Source organism: Quercus lobata, chromosome 1 (genome assembly GCF_001633185.2).
Source record: "Quercus lobata isolate SW786 chromosome 1, ValleyOak3.0 Primary Assembly, whole genome shotgun sequence".
Lineage (NCBI taxonomy): Eukaryota > Viridiplantae > Streptophyta > Magnoliopsida > Fagales > Fagaceae > Quercus > Quercus lobata.
Genome location: NC_044904.1, coordinates 5,797,136 through 5,821,237, shown reverse-complemented (window position 1 = coordinate 5,821,237; position 24,102 = coordinate 5,797,136). Strand labels below are relative to the sequence as shown.

The window sequence follows — 24,102 nt, the reverse complement described above, 5'->3', positions numbered from 1 at the left end:
CAAAATAAAAAATCAAACCACCATCATAGTCACCAATCCACCACCACAGCCACCAAACCAACAGAAAAAAAAAATCAAACACCGTACCAACAAACCATAGCCACAACAACCACCATCGCCACCACCACAGCCACCAAACTCACAGGAAAAAAAAATCAAACACCGTACCACCAAACCATAGCCACAACAACCACCATCGTCACCACCACAGCCATCAAACCCATAGAAGAAAAAAAAAATCAAACATCATTCCACCACCACAACCAAAATCCACAAACCCACTGTCAAAATCATCCACCACCACTACCATAGCCAAAATCAACCACCACCACCATAGCCACCAAACCCATATGAAAATACATTAAAAAAAAAAAAAAAAAAAAAAAAAAAAAAACTCAATCACAGCAAAGAGAAAGGCACGGACTGGGCGATGGGGCTTGGGGAGATCGGTGAGCTGGGTCGGCGATGGGGCTTGGGGTGGGTCGGCGAGCTGAGAGAGAGAGGCACGGACTAGGCGATGGGGCTTGGGGAGATCGGCGATGGGGCTTGGGGTGGGTCGGCGTGCTGGGTCGGCGTAACATATCGACAATGAGGGAGCTGGTCGGCATGCTAGAGAGAAAAAAAAATTTGAGGAAGAAAGAAGAGAGAAGAGAAGCTGGAGAGAGAGAGAAAAGGAAATGTTATTTAATGAGAGAAGGAGAGAGAAGTGAAATAATTTTTTTTTTTTTTTTTTTTTGGAGCTACAGTGCACATCTAAAGATGGATGTGCACTGTAACTAAGCAGCTAAATCTTTTAGATTTAGCTCCACTGCTGCATCGTGAGTTTTTGGTGATTGAGAGCTAAAAAATACCATTATACCTATATAGCACCACTGTTGTGAGTGCTCACAAACACAGATTTTTCACTATTAACTCATTGATCTTTGCAAGTTTTTAGACATTTATAAATTTCTTTTTATTTTTTTCTCTATGCAACAAATAATCAATGGAGCAATGTATCAAAGCCATGTTCCATTTTAGTCTCTAATTATTAGACCATTTGCTCTCTAGTATAATATCCTAAATTTAATCAAAAATCTTATGTTTTACATCAAGCCAATATAAATTGCCTCTAAACATTCGTGCTAGAAACAATCTTTTAGACATTTCGTCAAACACACAAAATACAAGTCAGAGACAATCAATATATAACACGAAACTTCAATTTTTTCCACTAATTTAAACATTAAAAACCATTACAATTTCCCAAAAAGATTCACAACATCACAAGCTACAAAAACACCAAATCAAAAACGACATGTAGTTTTTAAAGAACCCATCTAATCTTAAGCCCTCTCTCCTCTGATCCTCTGAGCGAGCTGGATATCCTTAGGCACAAAGGAGAGAGAGAAAAATATTTATAAAGTTGTTAAGAAAAGGGGAATGAAAACATAAGACTTTGTTAGTAAAAGAATAACGTATTAAAGAGAAATGTAAAAGTTATTTTGATAAACTTTTTCATGGAAGTGAATTGGAGCAAATTTACCAAATGAAGCACCAAACACAAGTCATTTGAAGGGAATAATAATAATAATAATAATAATTATTATTATTGACAAATATGTTTTAAAGTTCATAAAAAGTAAAAAAACAACACACATGACACAATCTATATACTTGGTCTCACAGTGCACAATCATATGAATGTGATGCATAACTTTTTTATTGGGTTGTTTTGATCAATTTTAATTTTTGAGGGCCAAAACAGTAAAGGTGGTAATGTCTGCGCAGGCATATCTAGAGCGTATGCGGCAGGTGAACAGTCATTAATTCCTAACCAACTGTTCTTAAAAAAAAAAAAAAAAAAAGTTCCCAACCAATTGCGTTTCTTGCGTGGAAAGCATGGTTAACCGGATTCGTGTATCCCATTTTTTATGTTCTACTTAACATACTCTACCAATCATAATTTGTTACATTTTTTTTTCCTTATAAAATAAACTTGGTTAGAAATTAGAAAACAAAAAAAAAAAAATTAACATGTAACATATTACACTTTTTTTTAATAAATATTTTCAACTTGTAGCATCTGCTCATGATATTATCAAACTAAAACACTAGTTGATTTTTTGTATAGACAGAATTAGAGAAGGCAAACAACTTCTCATAAAAGCCAACCAGCAAACCCAAAAAAATATGCTCATCATTCTACCAAACTCCCTCCTCATCCCGCAACCCTTTAATGAAGTTCTGCCTCTTCCTTTGGGTAGCAATCCCATGAAAAAACTTCGTGTTCTTATCCCCAATCTCAAGCCATTGCACTCGTGATCTCTGCTGCCACATCTTCTCTTCCTTCTCTAATAGTTTATTCAACTCTTTTTTGATGTTGTTAACATCCTGATGAGCCCCACTTCTCACTGATGTCTCTTCAGCCACCCACAGTCTCTCTCTTGTCTCCTTTATTCGTTTCTTAATGCTTCCAAAAGTCTTTCTGCTCCACTTTTTCAATCTCTTCTAACACTTCTTCAATTTTGTTGTGGCGGCAAACATGGGATTTCCCACCACCGGTTCAGCCCAAGCATCATTAATCACGGCTTTACAACCTGGATCAACCACCCACATAGATTCGAACCTGAAAGGTTTTCTTCTCCACTTTTGTTTCTCACCATTCGAGTTCAAAGATAGCACAATCGGTTTATGGTTTGATGTATAACGGTGTAGATGTTGTACCCTAGCCATAGGAAAACATGTTATCCATTCATAGTTTGCCACCCCACGGTTTAACCTCTCCCAAATCAATTCCCCTCTCCTCCAACCATGCCAAGTGAAATCCGGCCCCGAATAACCATGGTCCACAAAGCCGCAATGATCCAACACTTCCCTAAACATCTACATTTGTGAATGAGGGTGTGGTGCACCACCTCTTTTATCACTTACCTCCAAAAGCTCATTAAAATCACCAACACAACACCATGGAAGCTTTGGTTTTGAACTCAGCATCCTCAGCATGTCCCACCCCTCACCCCGATGACTAGTAACAGGTTCTTCAAAAAATCCCGTCATTCTCCACGCACTATCCAAACTACCATTCACTATAACATCAATATGATACTTTGAGAAGCTATCCACCCACATCGTATCTCTACCTTTCCACATAAGAGCCAGTCCACCGCCCCACCATCACTATGGACAATGAACAAACCATCAAATTCTAACTTATTTTTAATCAGTTCTATTTGTGACTTACTTGACCATGTTTCCGAGGGAAACACAATCGTGGGATCTTGAGCTTGTATAATGTCACCAAGCTCTCGTTCTACACGGCAGTTCCAAAGCCCTTAGCAATTCCATGCTAAGAGATTCATTGTGTCCGACAGGGCTAGGAACCAGCCTCCACTGATATCTCACTGTCTGTCACAGTCCTCTTCTTTTTACAGCCCCAAATCAGACCTGGTCCTTGTTGAAGTCAATAGGCCTGGCACTAATACCTTGTTAGCCCATTTGACCAGGCCTATTTAGCCCCAAAGGATGCATGCTGGCCGGCCCCTCCTCTACGCTTCCCCCCAGAGTTTCAAACTTAGCCAGATCATTATCTATCTCCTCTAATTGCGCTTGAAAAGATACCTCCGAATCAATGCTAACTGTCACCCGGTTTGCTTCCCTAGGACCGTTGACCCCCGTAATTTCCGTACCTTCCATAATCATTTCCTCAGAACTCGGTCTTTCTTGGAAAGGAGCTTCCTAGTCAACTCTCTCCTCCCCGAATCACTGCCAGGTATGCTCTACCGCCCCTCCTCACTTCCTGCATTGCCCGTCTCCGTGACACCAGCATTCAAGTCTCCCCTCTGATCATTCGCGTTAATTCCTGTGTCGACGACACCTTCATCACCACTATCTTCTTCATACCCCTCGACTTGGATCACACTCTTCCTTGATGGATGTGGGGTTGTTGCACGAAGCCATGACCCGAACTGCTTATCCCCTACATTCTGTGGACCTTTTATCTTCACCCCCGAATTGCTATCCCTATCACTATGAGTAAGCCTACCACACCCATAGCAGATGATAGGAAGCTGCTCATATTTGAAACTGCCCCACCCATCCATACCTCTTGCCATAGTAAATTAGTAATTCTCTGCCCTTGACATAAAGGTTTTGTGATATCTATGGCAACCCGAAGTCTCATGAAATTGTACTTGTCTTGCTACCCCTCATCAAAAACATCCTCCACCACCTCACCAGCAAGGGAGACAATTTCCTTTGCCATATCCATCAAGGCGCTGCGAATCGGAATGTCGTGAACCTGAATCCAAAAGCTTGTTTTATCAAAGGCCACATTCTAGATGGGAGTATTCTTCTCTACCTGTTTCAAGGCCACAAGGTGTTTATCAAACGACCATGGTTCACCCTACATAACCCGATCTATATCTTCTTCACTAGTAAAAACAAACAACACCCTATGATTTCCCATGTCCCGGACTTCAAAACCTTTTTTCGTTTGCCACACCAATCTAAAAGTTCAAGCGACAGCCTCAATACTAATAGCCCTCCCTGTGAAAAACCTTGCTGCAATTAAATATTCCTCCCCCAGGGGTTCGTCTCAGACCTGATACTTGCCCCCTTCACTTTCCGACAAAGAGAACTTCCCCCACATATCAGAAAGCTTCTCCATCGCACCTGATACTATAAAGTTGGTTTTTCAGATGTTAAATGCTAACATTTCTAAAACCCTTAATGTGATACTATTAAGATTTGCATGTTAACTGTGTGAGCTAAGCCCTTATATACTGCTAACTTGACAAGAATATATTTGTTTAATCCTTTACAACAACTACATTTTATACTAGTATTTTTCTTTTCTCTATGGGTGAAAGTAGGTTTACTTCGGTACAGTTTTCCTTCTTTTTACTTTCCTGTTTCATGAATTTCAGTTGCTTGTCTTTATACTTTTTCTTTTCTTTTCATTTTTTTATAGAATCGGCGATCTGCCATTATTTGTTGCAATGATTGTGACTGAGATCACGAAATGAGAGTGTGCCTATGTGAGAACTAAGAAGTCACTCATTAGGTAGGGTTATATTTGTTTTTACTATAAAATGTTTTTATTATATTTTCGATTAAAACATTTTAATCAAATTATTTCTAGGTTTTTGGAGTGGAATAAAATTTTCAAAATGCTAACCACTAAAACGGGTGCCTCCTAGCCACCATCTACGTTTTCTACCACCAAATTGATAGTCCCAGCCACTGAATGGGAGGGGGATTGTAACATTGTACATATTTTTGTAAAATGATTTACCAAGTAAAGTATTTTACAATCAATTGAAATTTTTTTCAGTTTGATCAACATTTTACAATAAAACAAACACAATAAAATGCTGAAAATATTTTCTGTACAGCAAAACAAAGCTAAGAGTTTCTCCAGTTTTTTCTAAAGTTGTCTTGACTGACTATCAGAGTCAATGATTGTGACTTAGTATTTAGCTACCATATATTTTATGTAACTTGCGGTCTAGATGAGCATGAAAAGTTACCAATTTTCTAATGTACTTTTATGTGACTCCCGGTGTATGCAATGGTTGTGATAAGCAAAAAACTTGGTCATAGTTGCTTTAAAGCCAGAATTAAATTGCCTATCAAATGATTATGCTTTAAAAACTTGTATTAACTTTCAAATACGGAATCATTATCTTTTATTCATCCCCAAAGGAAACAAATGAAAATACAAGAGGTGATATCCTAGTACAAGACACGGTATTGTCTTTAAGATTTGAATTGTAATGTTTCGTGCCATTTGAATATTGAATCACTCAAAACTAAGGGTCCGTTTGGATACAGCTAAAAACTGAAACTGAAAAACACTGTAGCAAAATAATTTTTAAATGTGTAAATAGTATCGTGGGACCCATTTTTAATAAAAAAGTTGCTAAAAAGTGAAATTTGTAAATCCGTGAACAATACACGATGTGCTGTGATTGGTCAAAAAAATTTGAAAAGTCAAAATTTGTGGCTACTGTTCATTGAACAGTGCATGAACAGTAACCGCAACACCCAAAACGTTCCAAAACTCGTGAAAAAAAAAAAAAAAAAGCAGACAAAACGCAAACGCAGTTTTTTTCAACCAAATCCAAACGCTCTCTAAGTTGCTACCAAATCTTTTTTAATCCAAATCTGTTTTAGTTGCTACCAAAGAATTCGCAAATCGATAGACTTTGCATACAACCCAAGTTACCCAACTTGGAGGAATTCCTCCAATTGGATTATGTGGCATCTTATAAAATTGACATCTGTCTTACTCCAAAATCATCAAACACACTAAACAATAATTAGTACATTAAATAGGTTAGGTGATATTGAGTCAGGACACATGTCAATTTTTTAGACTTGATACCTTAGTTACTCTTAAAAACATTTCCACTCAAACTAGTGACCTCCACTTCATGAATCACTGTTGTCAATCAATTATGCAATCCCTAGGAATTATGAATGTTAACATCCCACATCATGCACTGAGCCAATTTTCTTTGAATCAATTTAGCATCAAAGTAACATTTGGTTAGAACAATCACAATCCAACTAGAGCCAGTTTAAGATAAGGTGTTAGCATTTTGCAATAAATAAATAAAAACCACGAAACTTCAATTTTTTTTTAATACTAAATTCAAACATTAAAAACCATTACATCGTTTTGCCCAAAACAGATTCACATCATCACAAACTACACAAACGCCTAATCAAAAAAACGACAAGTAATAGTTATTTTTAAAGATCTAACCCTCTCGCCTATCTAATCTTAAGCCCTCTCGCCTCTGATTCTCCGAGCTAGCTGGATATCCTTGGGCATGATGGTGACTCTCTTGGCGTGAATGGCGCACAGATTGGTGTCCTCGAAGAGCCCGACCAAGTAAGCCTCGGCGGCTTCTTGTAGAGCCGAGACGGCGCTGCTCTGGAATCGGAGGTCGGTCTTGAAGTCCTGAGCGATCTCTCTCACCAGCCTCTGGAACGGGAGCTTTCGGATCAGAAGCTCCGTGCTCTTCTGGTACTTCCTGATCTCCCTCAGAGCCACCGTTCCTGGCCTGAACCTGTGTGGCTTTTTCACTCCTCCGGTCGCCGGAGCTGACTTACGAGCGGCCTTTGTTGCAAGTTGCTTCCTTGGAGCCTTGCCTCCGGTGGACTTACGAGCTGTCTGCTTGGTACGGGCCATTTGGAGAACGGTAAGATCTGTTTGGTTGGTGGGAAAAATGAAGAGAAAGTGTATTTGTTTGTTGCGATGCGAAGAGAAAGGGTTTGGAGTATTTGTAGTGTGGTTTTTTTGGGGAATAGAGAGGCGGGAGATTGTGAAAATTTTTGGAGTTTTGAAAGTTTGAGAGAGAGTGAATTTGGAGCGTTGATTTGGTGGAGTAATGTACGGTGAGGATTGGTTTGAGGACAGTGACGCGGATTGTAATCCGTGGCACTATGGATTGACCAATAGGATTTGTTTATGAAATCTATTCGCGGGATTTATTATTAGGCTGAAATTTTTAACCTTTTGAAGCGGTGGAATTCTATGAATCTTTTTTTTTTTTTTTTTTTGGGGTAAGTGTTTATGGGCTAGAAATCCTGAGCTTGAAGTCACTAGGATGACTAGGTACCATTTAGGCTAGCAGACCCGGTGGTCTATGAATCTTTCGATTTTTGTTTTTATTTTGGGAACACATTGGCAGTGGCAATTTCAATTTTCAATTCAAGTTTTGGCCATTGGCCCAGTTATTTTTGGACTCTTCAAGATGTCCCCGAAATAGTTAAAGCTTCAACCCAAATTTCTTTCCTCTTTTTTTTTTTTTTTTTTTTTTTTTTTTTTTTTTTTGTCCTTTCAATCGATAGTGATGAAAAATAGGGATTTGAAATTTTGAATTCTGGTTCTCCTTTAATCTAGGAAATCGACTTATGTCACTAAACTACTACGATCTTGACCAAGGCCTCAAAGAGTTTAACACTGATAAATTAGTTAAAGAGGAAATAACAATAAAATTAACTTTTAGGGCACCCATGTTGGACTTGCAAAATTACAAATAATATTTCAAATAAATTATACTATCCTCCGTTAGGGTTTTGCAAAATTAGACTCCCTAAGAGCACTCACAATAATGGTGCTATATTGTTGTATTTTAGCTCCACCTCCACCAAAATCATGCTCCAGCAATGGAGCTAAATCTATTTTTTTTTTAACTCCATTGCTATAGTGCACATCTATTTCATGAGAGCTAAAAAAAAAAAAACATTATTTTATTTTGTCCGGTGATTAAAAAAATGCCACTTGCTCCTTCTTCTTTTTTCATTCTTTTATCATCATGCCTCTCTCTCTCTCTCTTTCTCATCTCATCTCTGAAGCTCATCTCTCTCATTCACTCTCATCTTGAAGTTGCTTTCTGTAGATCAGAGTGCTTGCTCGTGGTTGTACTTGCTCGTGGATCAAAGTGGTTATCATTGTGGTTGTGCTTGCTCGTGGATATTGGGTACCTGACTGGGAAACCCATGGAGCTTGACGACCCATTCCTTTTGCCGACCCAGCTCGCTGACGTTGTGATTGGTGATTTTTTATTTTGTTTGTGATTGGTAATTTTGTTTGGTCTGGGTTGAGGAAAAAGATTGGAGATTTGGGTTGGTGGTTTTTTTTTTCCTGCTATGGACTGATGGTGGTGGTTATGGCTGTGGTTGATGGTAGAGGTGGTTGTGGTTGGTGCTGTGGATATTTTTTGGGTAGTGGTATATATTATTTTATTGTAGTGGTTATATTATTTTATTGTAGTGGTTATATTATTTTATTGTGATATTTATATTATTTTATTGTGTTGAAAGCTAAAATAGATCCATTGCTGCAGCATGTGTGTAGGTAAAATAGATAAAGTAACTTTTGGTGAAGCTAAAAAACTAAATTTTTAGCTCCACTGCTGTGGATGTTCTATATTCACATTCCAAAATTCTATCTCATCATATTTTACCATCCCAAAAAACTACTTTATCAATTATACCATACCATTTTATAATACACTTAGCATCCCAACTTTTATTTTACAATACAACACATTAAAATAATATTTCTACACAATAAAATAATATATCCTAAAATCCAAATAAATCCAAAAAACCAAAACCCAGTGAGAGAGAGAGACAAGAATTGATAAAGTGAATAAAATATTAGTTTTTTTTTTTTTTTTTTTTTTTTAGAATTGCACTATTGCAATTTTTTTTGCAATAGTTGGTGTTTGCAAGTCATGATGCTGGACTTGTTTGGTGCATTAATGCTAAAATTCTATTACATATAGCATTTGCAATACCAAATGCAAATGCTCTAACATTCTAAGAAATAACACTCTCACCCTTAAGATTTATATATAAATGCTATAAATAAGTCAATGCAATTTCAAACTGTTACTTTTCTAACAAAATATCTCATTTTTGAAAAAAGGTTTTTACCCAAACTATGAAAGTGGGGCAAGTGTTATTTTATGAAACATTTTGGAAAAGTATGAGTAATTTAAAAAAAAAAATTGTGAAGTTGTAGGTGTTTGAGAATCAAAACCTTTAATTAATTATTGTTTAGAGGTTCATGATTTTAGTGGTGTTGTATAATATTCATAGAGGGAATTTAGTGTTCAAATTAACCCTCCCCACTTGTTGGGAGAGAAAAGAACAATTGTTGGAAATGCAAATTTTAAAAACAACAATTGTGGATAGAAGAAAGGAAGTAAATTGATTAAACCGGAGAATTTAAGAATAAAATACTAATTTGCAAATTGACAGTTTCTTATAACTTTGTTCACTATGTATGTTTTATGGAGAGGTCAAATGAAATAATATTAGAGTTTTAGGATATAATTTATTAATAAAACATAGAATGCAATTATATTTTCATAATGATACTTGTTGTATAAAATTATGACATTGACACAATCAATATTTAATTTAAATTTAAATCTTTGATTTTTATGTCAAATCTCTATTATAAATATATGGATTCTATTGAAATGTGCAATGAAGAAAATTGCTTGACATATGATGACTTGAGATTAGTAGTAATATACTAATATATAAAAGAATACTTTATGCACAATTGACATTCTTTTTCGCTAAAGAAAAAAAATGATAGGTGGCTCTGCTGTGTGAATGATCTTGTCTCAACAATCAGAATGACCATAATAACATCTATTCTTCCTCTTTTCCAGCCTGTATCCTATATTTTTTTCAACAACATTAAAATTTCGATCTTTTATCTCAAAAGAAGAAAAAAAATATATACCTGGCATCCTGAAGACTCGCAAGCTTGGAGGTCATCAAAACATGGTGCAGACTGCAGAGTCTTCATCTCCTTATACATTGAAATCCTACCTTTTCATCTAATTCTGGCACAAGATAGTTGAGAAAAAACTAGTTTTATGTTTTAGATATTAATTTTTATTAACTACTAAATTATATTGACTTGGACTTTTAGTGATGCAGTATAGACACATAAATGTGATCATTCAGCATGTGAATAAACGGGTAATGAGGCACTCATCCCAAACAAAAAACGAGGGTAATGAGGTATTTCATTCTAATCAACTATTCAATTTGATTCAGCTGAGGCTGTCAGAACTGTAATTACAGTTCAGATTAGCAATGTCACTATGTCAGCATCAACCAATTGAGCCTACATCAACCTATATAGCCAATTACCTATAGATGATGGTAGCATTATTGAATTCTTAACCTGGTAGAAATAAATGTAGTGGAATGAAATGTATAGAATATAAAAAAAATGGAAAGAAATTGAAATGAATTATAGAGAGATATCAAAGAAAATACAAGTATGAGGAATACCGTATTTTGGCTGAAGAAATCTTTGCAATTTCTCATAAAGATGAAATCTCAGCACAAAATCAACACACACACACACAAACACAGCACAATTTAGACCCTTTTTTTTTTAAGGAAGAACATGTCATTGTTTAAAAGGTTGTTCAGCATGGTACTATAAGAGGAAGCCAGAAACTTGAGGTCCCCCTCACCCTCAGAATACACAGCACTCCCTGGAACACTGCTGGGTGCGTAAATCTGGGACTGCGGACTGCCAAAAAAACAAAATTATGAGCTTCTAAGTTCTTGGTAAAAAAACAAATGTGAAATACCTTCATGTTATATTCAATTACCAGCCAAAAAATCTTTAAGTCGCCAACGGCAACAGAAGACTCATCATCCCTGCATGGAAACATATTATAGTTTAGTGATCAAGCCAGCCTCACAAATAATACAATAACATCAATCCATAAAATAAAAAAAAAAAAAAAAAAAACTCACAAGTAGGGGTTGTTTTTCTTCACTTTTTAATCCGATCCATCTATAAAGTTCACAGCATCCCTGCAGCAGTGTTCATAATATCAATATGATTTTCTAGAAAAAAAGAAGAAAAAAAATAGAGATATTAAAACTTACATGAAAAGAAATTTTTTTCCGGTTTTTAAGATTTTATTAGAATAAGCAGCTTTCACCTGAACCATAAAATAATTTAGTTAAAAGCATATGCCTCATGTTAGAGAGTGTGAGGTTATGACATGTGGCACATTTCTTAAAGTTCTCTTTATATAAGATTCTAAATCAACAAAGTTTGTATTTATATCAAAGTATTAATTCATCAAATTAGCCAATAGAGTAAATGCATATATTAATTATCTATAGTTGTGCATTAATTATTTATATCAAATGAATTTATATGATTATTTTTATAAACTATATATAAGATCATTTTTAGTTGGAATAATAATAATAAATTTAGAATATGACTTTCTTATTCATGTTTAGTTGTGTTGACAACAATTGACACAAAAACCATAAAAAATTAAATATTTATGAATTCACTAAAATAAATCTTAGTACTTCAAATTTCCTAACTCCTTCAATCACACGTAATATATATATATATATGTGTGTGTGTGTGTGTGTGTGTGTAATAGAATAAATATATTTATTTTGTTATAGCATAATGAAATTTTAATATAATTTTTCTAAGATTTATATGAGAAACAATTTATTTTATGTGAGAAACAATTGAAACACTATATCATGCAACAATTGAAGCAATGTCCAATAGAAAGGGGAAAAAATTAGTAACACATAATCATGAATGTAAAAAAAAAAAAAAATGAAGGATATATGCATTTTTTATTAGGCGTGAAACATGCTTATCTATTAACCACTATATCATGCAATTTTTAATTTGTGAACACACATATATATATAATGTGATTTCTATTTTGTCTATAAAATAACTAAATATTACAATTTTTTACAAGGAAATTTATTCAAAATTTTTTTATACATCGATAGTTGGGGGGTTGAATCATGAATATTTCTATAGGAAATTGAGATGCCAACCAATTAATATACAAAATTCTTGATATATTTATTGAAATATTATAGAAAACTAATAATAAGTTGCATCGCACATCGTGCGGAAATTTAGCTCATTTATAAAATGAATGGATTTGTAAGAATAAGAAAATGTTACTTACACATTTTACTCCCAATACTTTGTTGCACTTCAAGCAGTACACATTGGAAGTTGCAGCAGTTTCAAGTACATACTGTGTAGGGCCATCTATTATAGAGTCAACACTACCGACAACAAATTTTATAAAACTAGGAATTAAAGTCTAGATCCTGTAAAGAGTAAACTGCTCATTTTTTGTCTAGAAATCATCGACAAAATAAAGTTAAAAAATAATCTTATATTTTGTTACAGATTGCAAATAGCTTTGATTCATGTCCAATTAAAATGCCGGTCTGTTGAAAAAGGGAAAAAAGAAAGTCATATATATGTCCTAACATAAACTGCACTACATCTACTTCACAATCTACTTCTAAGAACATTGAAGGAATAGGTGGAGTGTGTGGAAACACAGACTCATTGGAAATGGCATGGCGGGTGATATAAATTTTATTAGAAGAGAGATCTAGACAAATGTATCCTTGGTAGCCCAAAAAGACACTTTTGTGAACTTAGATTAAAGCTTATGAGAAGTATAAGGTTTCACTTCCATATTTGATTCTAAGAATTTGGTACCAAATTAATTTCAAAAAGTGTTTTGAAATGTAGGAAAACAGAAAAACTTCAGATTTAATCTTTTTAACAGAAATATCCAACTAAAATTGCTCTCCTACTTTTCTCTGAATAGCTCTTCAAACATGCATCTACTTAAAATCTTATGTTCCACTTTTTGTAATAAATTGATCATTTTTGTTAATTTTTTTTCTTAAAATTTTAAAGAAGATGACAAAATTGTGCTTCTGTTAGTTAGCAAAAGAAGGAACGAGTTTGCCAATTAGAATGGTTTATCCCCATTGGAAAATTTGCCAATTATGAAAATTTATCCCTATCAAATTATTTTTTTCTTTTTCTTTGAGTAAAAACATTTTTACACCAACTGGAATAAGCACCTTGAGCAGCAAATTATAGGAACAAAGAAAAAAATTAAGACAAAGCACAAAACCTAGAAACAACACCAAAAAACAACAAACACAAAATACTCCATTTCACACACAATTCCTCTAGAAATATGATACAAACAAGTGGAGAATTCAATAGTCATAGGCCCAAAATTAAAAAGGAAAACAAGAATTATGTATGGGAACTTTTTACAAATATAGGTACTCCTAGAGAGTGCCATATAATCCTTTTCCTTATAGCCATCTATCTGAAATGGCACTAGGACAGAACTGATTCCCTCCTCTTTAAAATGGTCTATTTCTAAACCCTTTGTACCACTCCAAACTCAAAATGCAATAATACCCAAAATGCTACATAACAAAATCGAGCAAATACATATCATACTATAGGTTTCATCAAATGCCTAAAAAAACTATATCTCATCAAGAAACCAAGTATATACTCAGGGTCTGTTTGAGATCCGCTTATTTTATTGAAACTGAAAACTTTTTGTTAAAAGTACTGTAAATAAAGGTAAAAGTTAATTGAAATAGTACAGCGGAACCCATAAATAATACCGAAAAGTGCAGTGGGACCCATGAATAGTTTCAAAGATAAGTTGAATAGTAAAATAAGTTGGCAAAAATAATTTTTGCCAAACTCACACTCAGTATAAGAAGATTAAACTATTTATCGAGAAGATTAAAGGTATGAAGCAATGTAAAGAATTTATTCATCAAGAATTTATAGCTATTCATCAAGAATTTATTAGCTATTCATCAAGAATTAAACTATGAATACAAGAAGATTAAACTATTCATCAAGAATTTATTAGCTGAACACAAATAAACAAATTTTCGTATATTTTAGTGCAAAGGAGAAGCAACAAAAAGTATGGATTTGAAAATCAAACAAACAAAACGAAAATTAAGGGAAAAATATATCATCTACTGTATCAGGGTTTTCTCTCTAATATAGATCTTGTGTCTGTGTCCGATACTCAAAATAAAAATCACAAGCATTTCTTGATTTTTAGTTCCAAAGGGATTGTGATAGTTTCTTAATCCAACAAGCGAAGCCAAAGTATTTGTAACATCTGCATATCTACTGGTGGTCACTTCTCATATCTCCTGGAATAGTTCCTAAACTATCCCAGGATCCATATTGCACGATCTTTAGTTCCTGAGATCATATAAACACATCATTACAAATTAGTGCACGTAAAAATGTTAAAACAAAGCAACATAACCATCAAGAGACTACAATACATTATGAAATAAAATAATAAAATAATAGTAGATTTGTGGAAAGAACTTGAATGTTGCAGCTCATACTTAAATTTCAATAGCATTAGGACTAACAATGATCTAAGAAAATTATTGTTAAAAAGAAAAAGAATTTCACCAATGTTCAAATTCAAGGAAGAATGACTTCTGTTGAGGCAAAGTTCATTATACAACTTTAGTTTTTTGGCTACATCATTACATAAGTCCTAGGTGATAACCATAAGAATTTAGATAACATAATTCAACAGAATCATTATAATACTATTTATAATTCAATACGCCGGGATATGCATTAGATACATATCTATGTATGTACACATTGTATATGGCACAAATACAGCCAAGGTACAAGGGATACTTTTTTTTTTGGATAAGTAATTCATGGAGTTTTTTTTGAAAAAGAGAGTTACTTCATGTTCAAGATGATGAACATAAAGTATCTTCAAAAATTACAAAGAATAAAACTGAAAATCTAAGATAATTGTGAAATACAAAAATAAGAGTACAATGTGTAAAACCCCAAGCCCAAGACCACTCAAAAAAAGTACGGATCAATAATGATTTCAATAAAAATAAAAAACGCGGCTCAAAGTCGCGTTTTTTGTAGCACAATAGAAAAAAACCGTAGGCTCTCGATCTGAAAAAACTCTCAAGAGACCACTCTCAAAAAAACTCTCAAGCTACCTCTCGATCCAACCTCTCTGAAAAACTCTCAGACCACTCTCAACTCTCAAAAAACCCTGACTTCCACCCTCTCCGAATCCCCTTCCTCCCTCCGCTCTTCCCTCCTCATCGATCGGTAACACACACACTCTCTCTCTCTCTCTCTCACACACACACACACACTCTTTGCACTGTCTCTGTATGCAATGACTTTTTATAGGTTTGATTCACTGATTTTGAGTTGGGTTTGCAGGCATTTGTCCATAGAGAAGAATCGGCGCCGACAAAGCCTTGGGTCTCTCCCTCTCTCTCTCCAACTCTCAATCTCACTCAAGACACACTCTCACAAGGCCGACTAACAGTAAGTTTTGTAAATTGTTTGTTTTGATTTGTGTTTTAGGGTTCCCATTTTTGGTTTAATTCATTTTTGGATAGATCTTTCATGTAAAATCTGTATAGATCTTTAAACAACTAATTTACTCAAAGGGTCTGATCTTACTTGTTACATAATATCTTCAATTACTATTTCAATGACACTAATTTCTCTTTCAATCCCATCCTCCTCCATCAAAGTGAATAAAGTTTATTTTGATGTTGGATTCTGATTCAATTTTCTTGTTAAGAAAGGTAGTTAATTTTTTATTTTATTTTTTTACGAATATATACTGGAGAAAAAAATTAAAAAAATTTCCAAGTTAGTGTGTAAAAAGATCTGAGATTGCAAAGGCTAAGAAGTTTGCTATAATCAAACAAAATAACTCAGTCTGCTTGGTCATAATACATGCATGTGTATGCCCCTATTATACATTACAAACATATTCCCATTTTTTCACATGACAATCTATCACTGTGTTACCCAAAATTCCCATAATATTCTACCTTGATACCATAAAATACAAATGTTTGTGATACATGTTCCTATGGATTGGAGTAATGGGGGTAGAGGTAATCACTTAGAGTCATATCACCTTCCTCTGCTTTAAACTATCTCATCTTTTTTACCACAAGACTAATTGCATCATCATTTACTTTGTTAATTATGCTTCTGGACTTGGTTCAACCCAAGACATCATTCTAGTTGCATAGGTCATCGTTGACTGTGCTTGGGTCATTTTTTAACCCATATTTACTTAACATATGTTAGAAAAAGTGAATTAAACACAAAGGACTAATGCAATACAACACCAAAGACTTCAACTTGCAAACAAACCGCTGGTAAAACTTCTAGTTCTATGTCCACCCCAACGTATATAAGAACCAAAAATCAAGCAACTATAATAAAATTCAAACTTTCCTCTTTCTTTTTTTTTCTTTTTTTTTTTTTTCAATCCATTAAAGTTTCCTCATCAGATCTTCACAAAACCGGTACAAACTTATCAAAATATCAACTCATAACAAATTGAAACATAACAATTACAAAAAACCAACTAAATAAAATCACTAAAAAAACACAAACTTATAAACAAAATCACAAAGCATAAACACAATCACATTAAAAAAAAATCCCAAAAAACAGACACCAAAGAAACATAATATTCAGTTGAGTCAACTATAAATTGAAAAGGGTGTAAGGAAACCAAAAAAACAAAAAACAAAAACAAAAACAAAAACAAAAAACAAAGAAATTGGGTCCAACTATAAATGAACATAGAAATGAAAAAACATAACTTAAAAATTGAAACTTGGGTGCTCTATGGGGTGTTACAGAAAGACAGAGATACCTATACACAGAAAAAATCTGAACTTTTGTTAGTGGAACATATATAAGCCTGGGATGTTGAAAGGAGACAAACAAGGAGGGATTTTGACAAAAAGGTAGGGACAAACGGGATTTTGACAAAAGAGTAAGGTTAACGGACTTTGTTCTTATAGAGAGGGGATGACTGAGGGTTTTCTGGCCACCGATGAGAGGAGTGTCTTTGGTAGAGTAAAGGTTTGGGTGTCTGAAGGAGGAGAGTGTTTTGTGTTTGAGTGAGTGTCTGAGTGAGTGTTTTGTGTTTTTGAAAACGTGTTTGAAAGTGTTTGAAATTTTGAGATTTTGATTGTTGAGAAATCGAGTTTCTGTAACTCGAGTTTGTAATTCCACATGGAAAATTTGTCCACGTAAGCTGTTTTAGAACTCTAGAACTCAAGGATTAATAGCTTGAGTTCCACCATTGAAATTGAATTTTAAAAACTTGAGATGCTAGTTTTCCAATTTGTTTTGAAATGTGACAACTAACAAAATTCTTAGAGATTTAAGGTTAAATGGGAAAAAAAAATTCAAATAAAATATTTAAACGTTATCTTATTTATTTTTGCTACTTCCTTTGAAATGACCACCGTTTTAGCTTTACTCTCCAGTCAAAACGTCAGCGTTTTCTCCTCCGGTAGTGTTTGTCTTTGCAACGATAACAGAAAATGAAGTGCTCAAAAGATGGTGTTCGTATTTGCCGTATGACGTTCCGTTCAGGCAGATGGTTGTGGGCCCGCCACTCTTCCACCAAGTTATTTGTTGGAGGTCATTTCTAACTTTCACTTTTCAATTTATCTTTATCTTTTTTTGAATTTTCAGTATCAAACTCATATTCCTAAAATTGCTCGATTGAGAAAATTATTAATTTAATTGAGATCTATTTGCTATCAATTTTCTCTAGTATATGTTATTCTAGGATGCGAATATAAAATATGCAATAGTTTAAAATTTTGACTGAGCGCACATAATTTCTGTTGGTTTGGGTTCCAAAATGGTATAAATAATTAGGTTCAGTGGTTTTAGCGTTCATTTGATATATTAAGTTTCTGGGTCCTGTGTCCTACACTTAATCAAATGAGAGAGGCCAATTGAATTCTCACATGCCCAAATGGAATACACAAATCAATAGGTTTGGCATAACAAGTTTTTCGGGATCAGGATTCTCTATAGTTAACTCCTTCGTGGAGTTGTTAAAATCCTAGCCAGTCATGAGATTAAATTAATGGTTCAGATTTTGGGAGTCTTTTTATTTCCTGGTCTCTTGAGAATATCAGTACTTCATGGCCGAATTTTGTAAGAGTAATGTTAAGTTTTGGATTATAGGACTTTCCTATGATACTAATGAAGCTGTTCTAAAGGATGCTTTTGGACGACATGGCGAGATAATTGAAGGTAATGTAGTAGATTATTTGGTTGTAACTTATTACTTATGCTTTTAGGTTTGATGACCATGAATTTACTTGAGGGTGTTATGCTTTTGTCATATTTAGCAGTTAAAGTTATATGTGATCACGTCAGTGGAAGATCAAAAGGGTATGGGTTTGTGCGGTTCACTTCTGAAACTACTGCCACCATAGCTCTAAAAGAAATGGATGGTCAGGTAAATTTACTTTGGCATGATATTATTTATTTATGCCTTGCAAAGAGCCCTGTTAAGGGCCTAATCTCAAAGCGAAATTAATGTGATTTACTAGCATCTTATGATCCTCTTCAGATGTTGGATGGCAGAAATATCCGTGTGCATTATGCACACCGGGGGTAGCAACTTGGATCTCAGGTACAAGCACTTTGAGGCATGGAGGAAGGTTGGGACTCAGTTCCGCTAACATTTTGTGGCTCTTGCCATGAGATTAATTGATGAAGCTATAAGCTATCTCATCTGTTGGGTAGGTCATTTTTTATGCATTAGAATTTAAAACATTGAAAGGGTATCAAAGTTGCAGTATCACATTCTAAATGTCAAATAGCTCTTTTCATACTTCCTTGTGCCAATTAAATACTGAAAAAAGAGGAAAGAGGGTGGGGGTGGGGGGTCACTGGCTGAGTTTTTGTGCCTACCTCACTGCTATGGCCATTTGCTTGATGGTATGATGGAATCTAGGGATTCAGATCGTTATCTTTGGTGGTCGGCTAGGAGGTAGAAACTTATCATAAATTCCTTTAATTTGAGCTTATGCATGTATTGTATGTAGGTGAACTGTCATGGTTGCATCTCCAAGTCTTCATGTGTTTCAGAAGTAAATGAGAAGTTGGATGCTGCTAAAGGTTGACTCAATTCAGTGGACTTGCAGCTGGATCCTATACATGTTACAGCCTTGGCATATTGTTAACTACAAACAAACAAACCTGTTTCTTAAAGAGACACTTTCAAGAGGATGAATTTTTTCCATCCTTTTTGAGGATTTTAGAATTTGGAGTGTCAAATCTCCCTGTGCTAACGGTTTATCTGTTTGTCGGCCAGGAGGTAGAAACTTATCATAAATTCCTTTAATTTGAGCTTATGCATGTATTGTATGTAGGTGAACTGTCATGGTTGCATCTCCAAGTTTTCATGTGTTTCAGAAGTAAATGAGAAGCTGGATGCTGCTAAAGGTTGACTCAATTCAGTGGACTTGCAGCTGGATCCTATACATGTTACAGCCTTGGCATATTGTTAACTACAAACAAACAAACCTGTTTCTTAAAGAGACACTTTCAAGAGGATGAATTTTTTCCATCCTTTTTGAGGATTTTGGAATTTGGAGTGTCAAATCTCCCTGTGCTAACGGTTTATCTGTTTATGGAAGTGGTTTATCAATAATTCCTAAATTGTCCATTTTAGCTTAAGGGTTGAGCACATAAAGGGCTCTAAGGTTTTTGAAAGTTTAATATAATATTTGGCATTTAGCATGTTTTATTCGCAACTATATTCACTGTTAGCGGTGAATGAAAACTTATTTTGCTCATTTCAGCAGGGATAGTTGTGTTGAGGCGAATCACATCATGGCCTGAAAAGTCTTAGGAGTTATACCTAGTGTTGATAAATTTATTTATTTCCTCAAGAAATTAAGTGAAATTTGTGTTCTGAATCTTGTATTGCAATACAAATAGCATAATGTTAAAGCTACCAAGTACGGTAAAGCTATTCCCCATTCCACCTTAATTTTTAATTTTTTTGAACCCGGGCAAACGTGTGGGAAAATTTTAATGATTTCCAAATTTGTGGCAATTTGAAATACATTTCATAAGTCACTGTACTAATATCCTTTACATGTACAATTAGTGAGAACTTTAGCCTGCTCAAAGTCGGGATAGATATCCATCTCTTGATGCAGTAACCTCATAACTACTACATTTCTATTTCCAATCAAGATGTTTTTGCACTCCTTTATCTTAGGGTTTACAGTTTACTACCTTAAGGCTCCTAAGATCATCTAGACTTCGGAACACCATTTCCCCCTTTATATTCCAAAAGCATAAAAATCATGAGTAGATAAGGTGCCCCACTTCAACTGATCTTTAACTCAATAAGAACCATATCAGTATTTAATAAACACAACAACTTGCTTTTTGGTAAATAATAAGAATCAGACGATATTGCACATTGCTTGTGTGGTGTTACAAGTTCAAGCAAACTAAAAGTTCTGTTCTAGAAAGAAGAAACTAACTAGCATGCATTCTAATTTCCAAAGAAATATGCATATTATTTCTTTCTTTTGGTAGCAAGAAGAGAAAAGAATTGAAAAAAATTGGGGGGCTACTTTGTTTTACACTGTCTATTATTAGTCATTTGACACTAAATCTCAACGGCATTTGTCACACAGATCTCTGCATTGAGCAAAAAAAAAAAAGAGCCTTATTATTGTGAGGTAGCATCCTCTCCAGGTTTTTCAGTCTTTGCAACTTCCACAAATATCAGTCTTCCATCAACTATCTGTGCAAGAGTAAAGAAAATAATAAGATAAACTGGCATTTGGTGCTTGGAAGACATTAAATATGAAGTTAAGCACAAAATGCAGCAATGTTGATAAAATTTGAGCTTTTACTGCATATTATGGAAGGTTAAAAGTTAAAACTCGAAGTAGTTGCCATGTAGACTGAAAAACAAACAAACAAAATACACTATACTCCAAAATTATGGGATTTCTTTTTATTTTTTATTTTTTTGCTGGATAAGAAAATTTGAGATGAAAAAGCTGCTACAGGCTAATTGAAGTAATGATCTTGGTAAGGCTATTTCCATCAAGACCATACAAACAAAAGAGATGCAAAACAAAATCTAATACATATTACTCTATAATTACACTTCAGCAAAAATACATAATAACACCCACATCTACTATCAGTCAATCACTAGGGCTTGAACTCTTTTAGCCTTCGTGAATGAAGTAACATAAGTTCACATGCCCACCTTAAAGACGAGATAAGATTTATTTATTTTAAAATTTTTAATTTAATGCCTACTTACAGTGAATAAATATTCAATAAAAGTCCAACATTTTTCTATCTTAAAAATCATTACGAATGATTAAAAATGATGGAACAACATTGAACAGCCATTACGTACTAACATTTTAAAGCATAATGACCCGTCGCCTCCGATTGTTAAATAAGTACATATGTTCAAAGTTACAGTACTCCAGAGGTCTCATCATAGGTGAAAGGATATCCTGTGCCTGCTGTATACAGCAGGTACTCTCACAGCACATGGGCCTCATACACTAGTGGGCCTCACATGTTGTGAGAGACCTGCTGCATGCAGCGGGCATAGGATATACCTTCTCCTCATCACAGTCGTATTCATGGATTATACAATAATGACAAATTTTCAAACATAATTAGCCTTAAAAAAAGAAGTGTTACCATGTTTTTGGTTCTGGTATGCATAATGCTCATCAGCAGAAGAATGGAAATCAACTACCATAAACCAGAACGTTATGACAAAAATTTGTTCTCACTTAAATGTGTGCCAATTTATTGGACTTTGTATGTAAGATTTCCATTTAGTACAGATTGGCACAATTTAAATATTTAAGTACAACATAAATGTTTGCCAATTTATTAGACTTGGTACGTAATGTTGAATTTTCTTTTCTTGAGCAGATAAGATTGAATCATTAACATCTTTGAATGATGATATAGACCAACAAAAAGGAAATGAAAGTAAATACTTACATACAGAGATACAATTCCTAACAAGATAAGTTGAGGGTATCTGGGGCTCTCTTCTTTTTATTTTTTTTTAATAAGTAAATGTTTCAATGATTAAACACAAAGGGGGCGTAATCCATGTACACAGGTACACCAAAATTAAGCACTACAAGTATAACTGTCACACATCTCAGCATATGGGCAAAATAGAATAGAGCAGAAGCATTCATTTACTCAAATAAAGATTTAAGGAACAAAAGCTTCAGATTGAGAATGAGTTTTTCACATCCATCAAATTTCTAGCATTTCTCTCGCTCGTCGCTCCAAATGCACCACATGAGACAACTCCAAATCACAATATTGCTGCATCTACCAAACCTGCCTTGGCAACTTGCTAAAAGCTCCACAACGCACCCCCCTTGGCATAACCTGGTGGGCCCCAAAAAGAAAAAACACCATACTCCAACTCCTCTTAAATGACTGAATATCTAAAATGATTGGACAAGCACTCAAAGCAGAAGGGTGCATCCTTTCTCACTTTCTCTGGGTCCAGACACCAACTACAGTTCTCTGTGGTAATACCAAATTACTAATTAAAAGATCATATGAATCTTCAAAAGTCTAATCCGGCATGAATAAGCTCTTTCATCTAAGTTGGACATTAAAGTTTTTTTTTTGGATAAGCTCGGACTTTGAGCTAAATTCATAGAAGAAAAACCCCTCCATAGCTATTGCAAACCTCAAATTGCTATGTATTGCACTAAAACAAACACGACAATGCATTTGCTCTAATCATAGTTAAATACTTGCAAGAGTGTCAACCTCATTTTCTCAAAGACCTTAATTATGTGTTTTGACTTCTTAAGAATTTCTTCTGATCATCCATTTTCCTTACCTTCATCTTCCCCTAAAATATGATTATGAACCAAACAAACGTTCAAACTACTCTTCCTTTCATTAACCATAGGCAAACACATCTCAGGCACCCATACAGATGAACTTCATGACCTAAAACTTCACCCTCTTTTATGGGGGGAAGAGATCATTCGGTCCAAATTACTAAGAACACCAATCAATGATAAACTAAAAAAGAAATTCCCTATTCCTAACTATTGGAAAAACCCCATCAATTTACTATTATACGCAACACCCAATCAGTAATTTGAATATTTAACCCAGACATTCTAATAAAACCAGATTAAATTACATATGGATTTGCATTAGAATTAATTGTAATAGTATTTTAAGTTAAATAATGGAGTTCTATAACGCAGAGAGAGAAAGATGATACCCTGCCATTCATGGCCTTCAAAGCCTTCTGAGCCTCTTCCTCTGATTCGTATGTGACAAAGCCAAAACCTTTGGGCCTTTGGGTTCTTGGGTCTTTAACTAACCTAGCTACAGAAAAAGGTTAAAACAATCTCAGAGAGCAAAAACCAACCAAATAATATTCCTCACACACAAACACTAAAAACAAAAAAAATCAGTGACTTGCACACATAACATACCTTCGGCAGTATAGGTAAAATGCTATAATGCTATATTTTACCTACACTAATACTAAAATGGTGCTCCAACAGTGGAGCTATATCCATTTTTTTTTAGCTCCACATGAATAGTGCACATCTATCTATAGATGTGCACTGTTCATGTGGAGCTAAAAAAAAAAAAAACATTATTTTATTCCAGCTTTTTATTAAAAAAATGCCTCTCTCTCTCTTTTTCACTCTCATCTCATCTCTCTCAATCTCAACTCTCTCAACTCCGGTATCTCTCTCAACCTCACTCTCTCAACATTGTGCTCCGGCCGTTGGGTCGTGGTTGTGCTCCAACCTCGTGGATCGAAGTGGCTTCCCTCACCTCCACTC

The 24,102-nt window shown here is 34.6% G+C and overlaps 2 protein-coding genes, 1 long non-coding RNA gene and 1 pseudogene across 7 annotated transcripts; 1 reads left to right on the top strand and 3 right to left on the bottom strand.

The window, feature by feature from the left end:
• Positions 1–24,102, bottom strand: part of LOC115994228 — a 90,062-nt pseudogene that overhangs the window by 43,008 nt on the left and 22,952 nt on the right.
• LOC115976041 (histone H3.2) lies at positions 6,599–7,252 on the bottom strand. The gene has a single exon (XM_031097120.1). It carries the CDS (start codon positions 7,178–7,180, stop codon positions 6,770–6,772), a length of 411 nt encoding a protein of 136 aa, XP_030952980.1. The 5' UTR covers positions 7,181–7,252; the 3' UTR covers positions 6,599–6,769.
• Positions 15,293–19,904, top strand: LOC115976024 (glycine-rich RNA-binding protein 2, mitochondrial-like). 3 transcript variants are annotated; one of them, XM_031097103.1, is made up of 7 exons: positions 15,293–15,505; positions 15,623–15,730; positions 17,713–17,869; positions 18,428–18,496; positions 18,595–18,704; positions 18,819–18,990; positions 19,297–19,904. In XM_031097103.1, the coding sequence occupies exons 3-6, from the start codon at positions 17,770–17,772 to the stop codon at positions 18,864–18,866; spliced, it is 327 nt and encodes a 108-aa protein (XP_030952963.1). In that variant the 5' UTR covers positions 15,293–15,505; positions 15,623–15,730; positions 17,713–17,769; the 3' UTR covers positions 18,867–18,990; positions 19,297–19,904. The 3 variants fall into 3 exon arrangements, with proteins under 3 accessions (XP_030952963.1, XP_030952959.1, XP_030952968.1); XM_031097099.1 differs by having other exon boundaries at positions 17,700–17,869; XM_031097108.1 differs by having other exon boundaries at positions 15,295–15,505; positions 17,700–17,869; positions 18,598–18,704.
• On the bottom strand, positions 20,976–23,824 carry LOC115976057. 3 transcript variants are annotated; one of them, XR_004088249.1, is made up of 3 exons: positions 23,743–23,824; positions 23,526–23,628; positions 20,976–21,017 (listed from the first exon to the last, which is right to left on the bottom strand). It is a non-coding gene; the product is annotated as an uncharacterized LOC115976057 (long non-coding RNA). The 3 variants fall into 3 exon arrangements; XR_004088248.1 differs by having other exon boundaries at positions 23,526–23,632; positions 23,743–23,823; XR_004088247.1 differs by lacking the exon at positions 23,743–23,824 and having other exon boundaries at positions 23,526–23,718.

Excerpts from the sequence above, each read along its gene's own strand:
- LOC115976041 (XM_031097120.1), bottom strand. The coding sequence starts at position 7,180 with ATGGCCCGTACCAAGCAGACAGCTCGTAAGTCCACCGGAGGCAAGGCT.
- LOC115976024 (XM_031097103.1), top strand. The coding sequence starts at position 17,770 with ATGAAGTGCTCAAAAGATGGTGTTCGTATTTGCCGTATGACGTTCCGT. Across the intron at positions 18,497-18,594 it reads ACATGGCGAGATAATTGAAG|CAGTTAAAGTTATATGTGAT; the intron begins GTAATGTAGTAG and ends TGTCATATTTAG. Across the intron at positions 18,705-18,818 it reads TAAAAGAAATGGATGGTCAG|ATGTTGGATGGCAGAAATAT; the intron begins GTAAATTTACTT and ends GATCCTCTTCAG.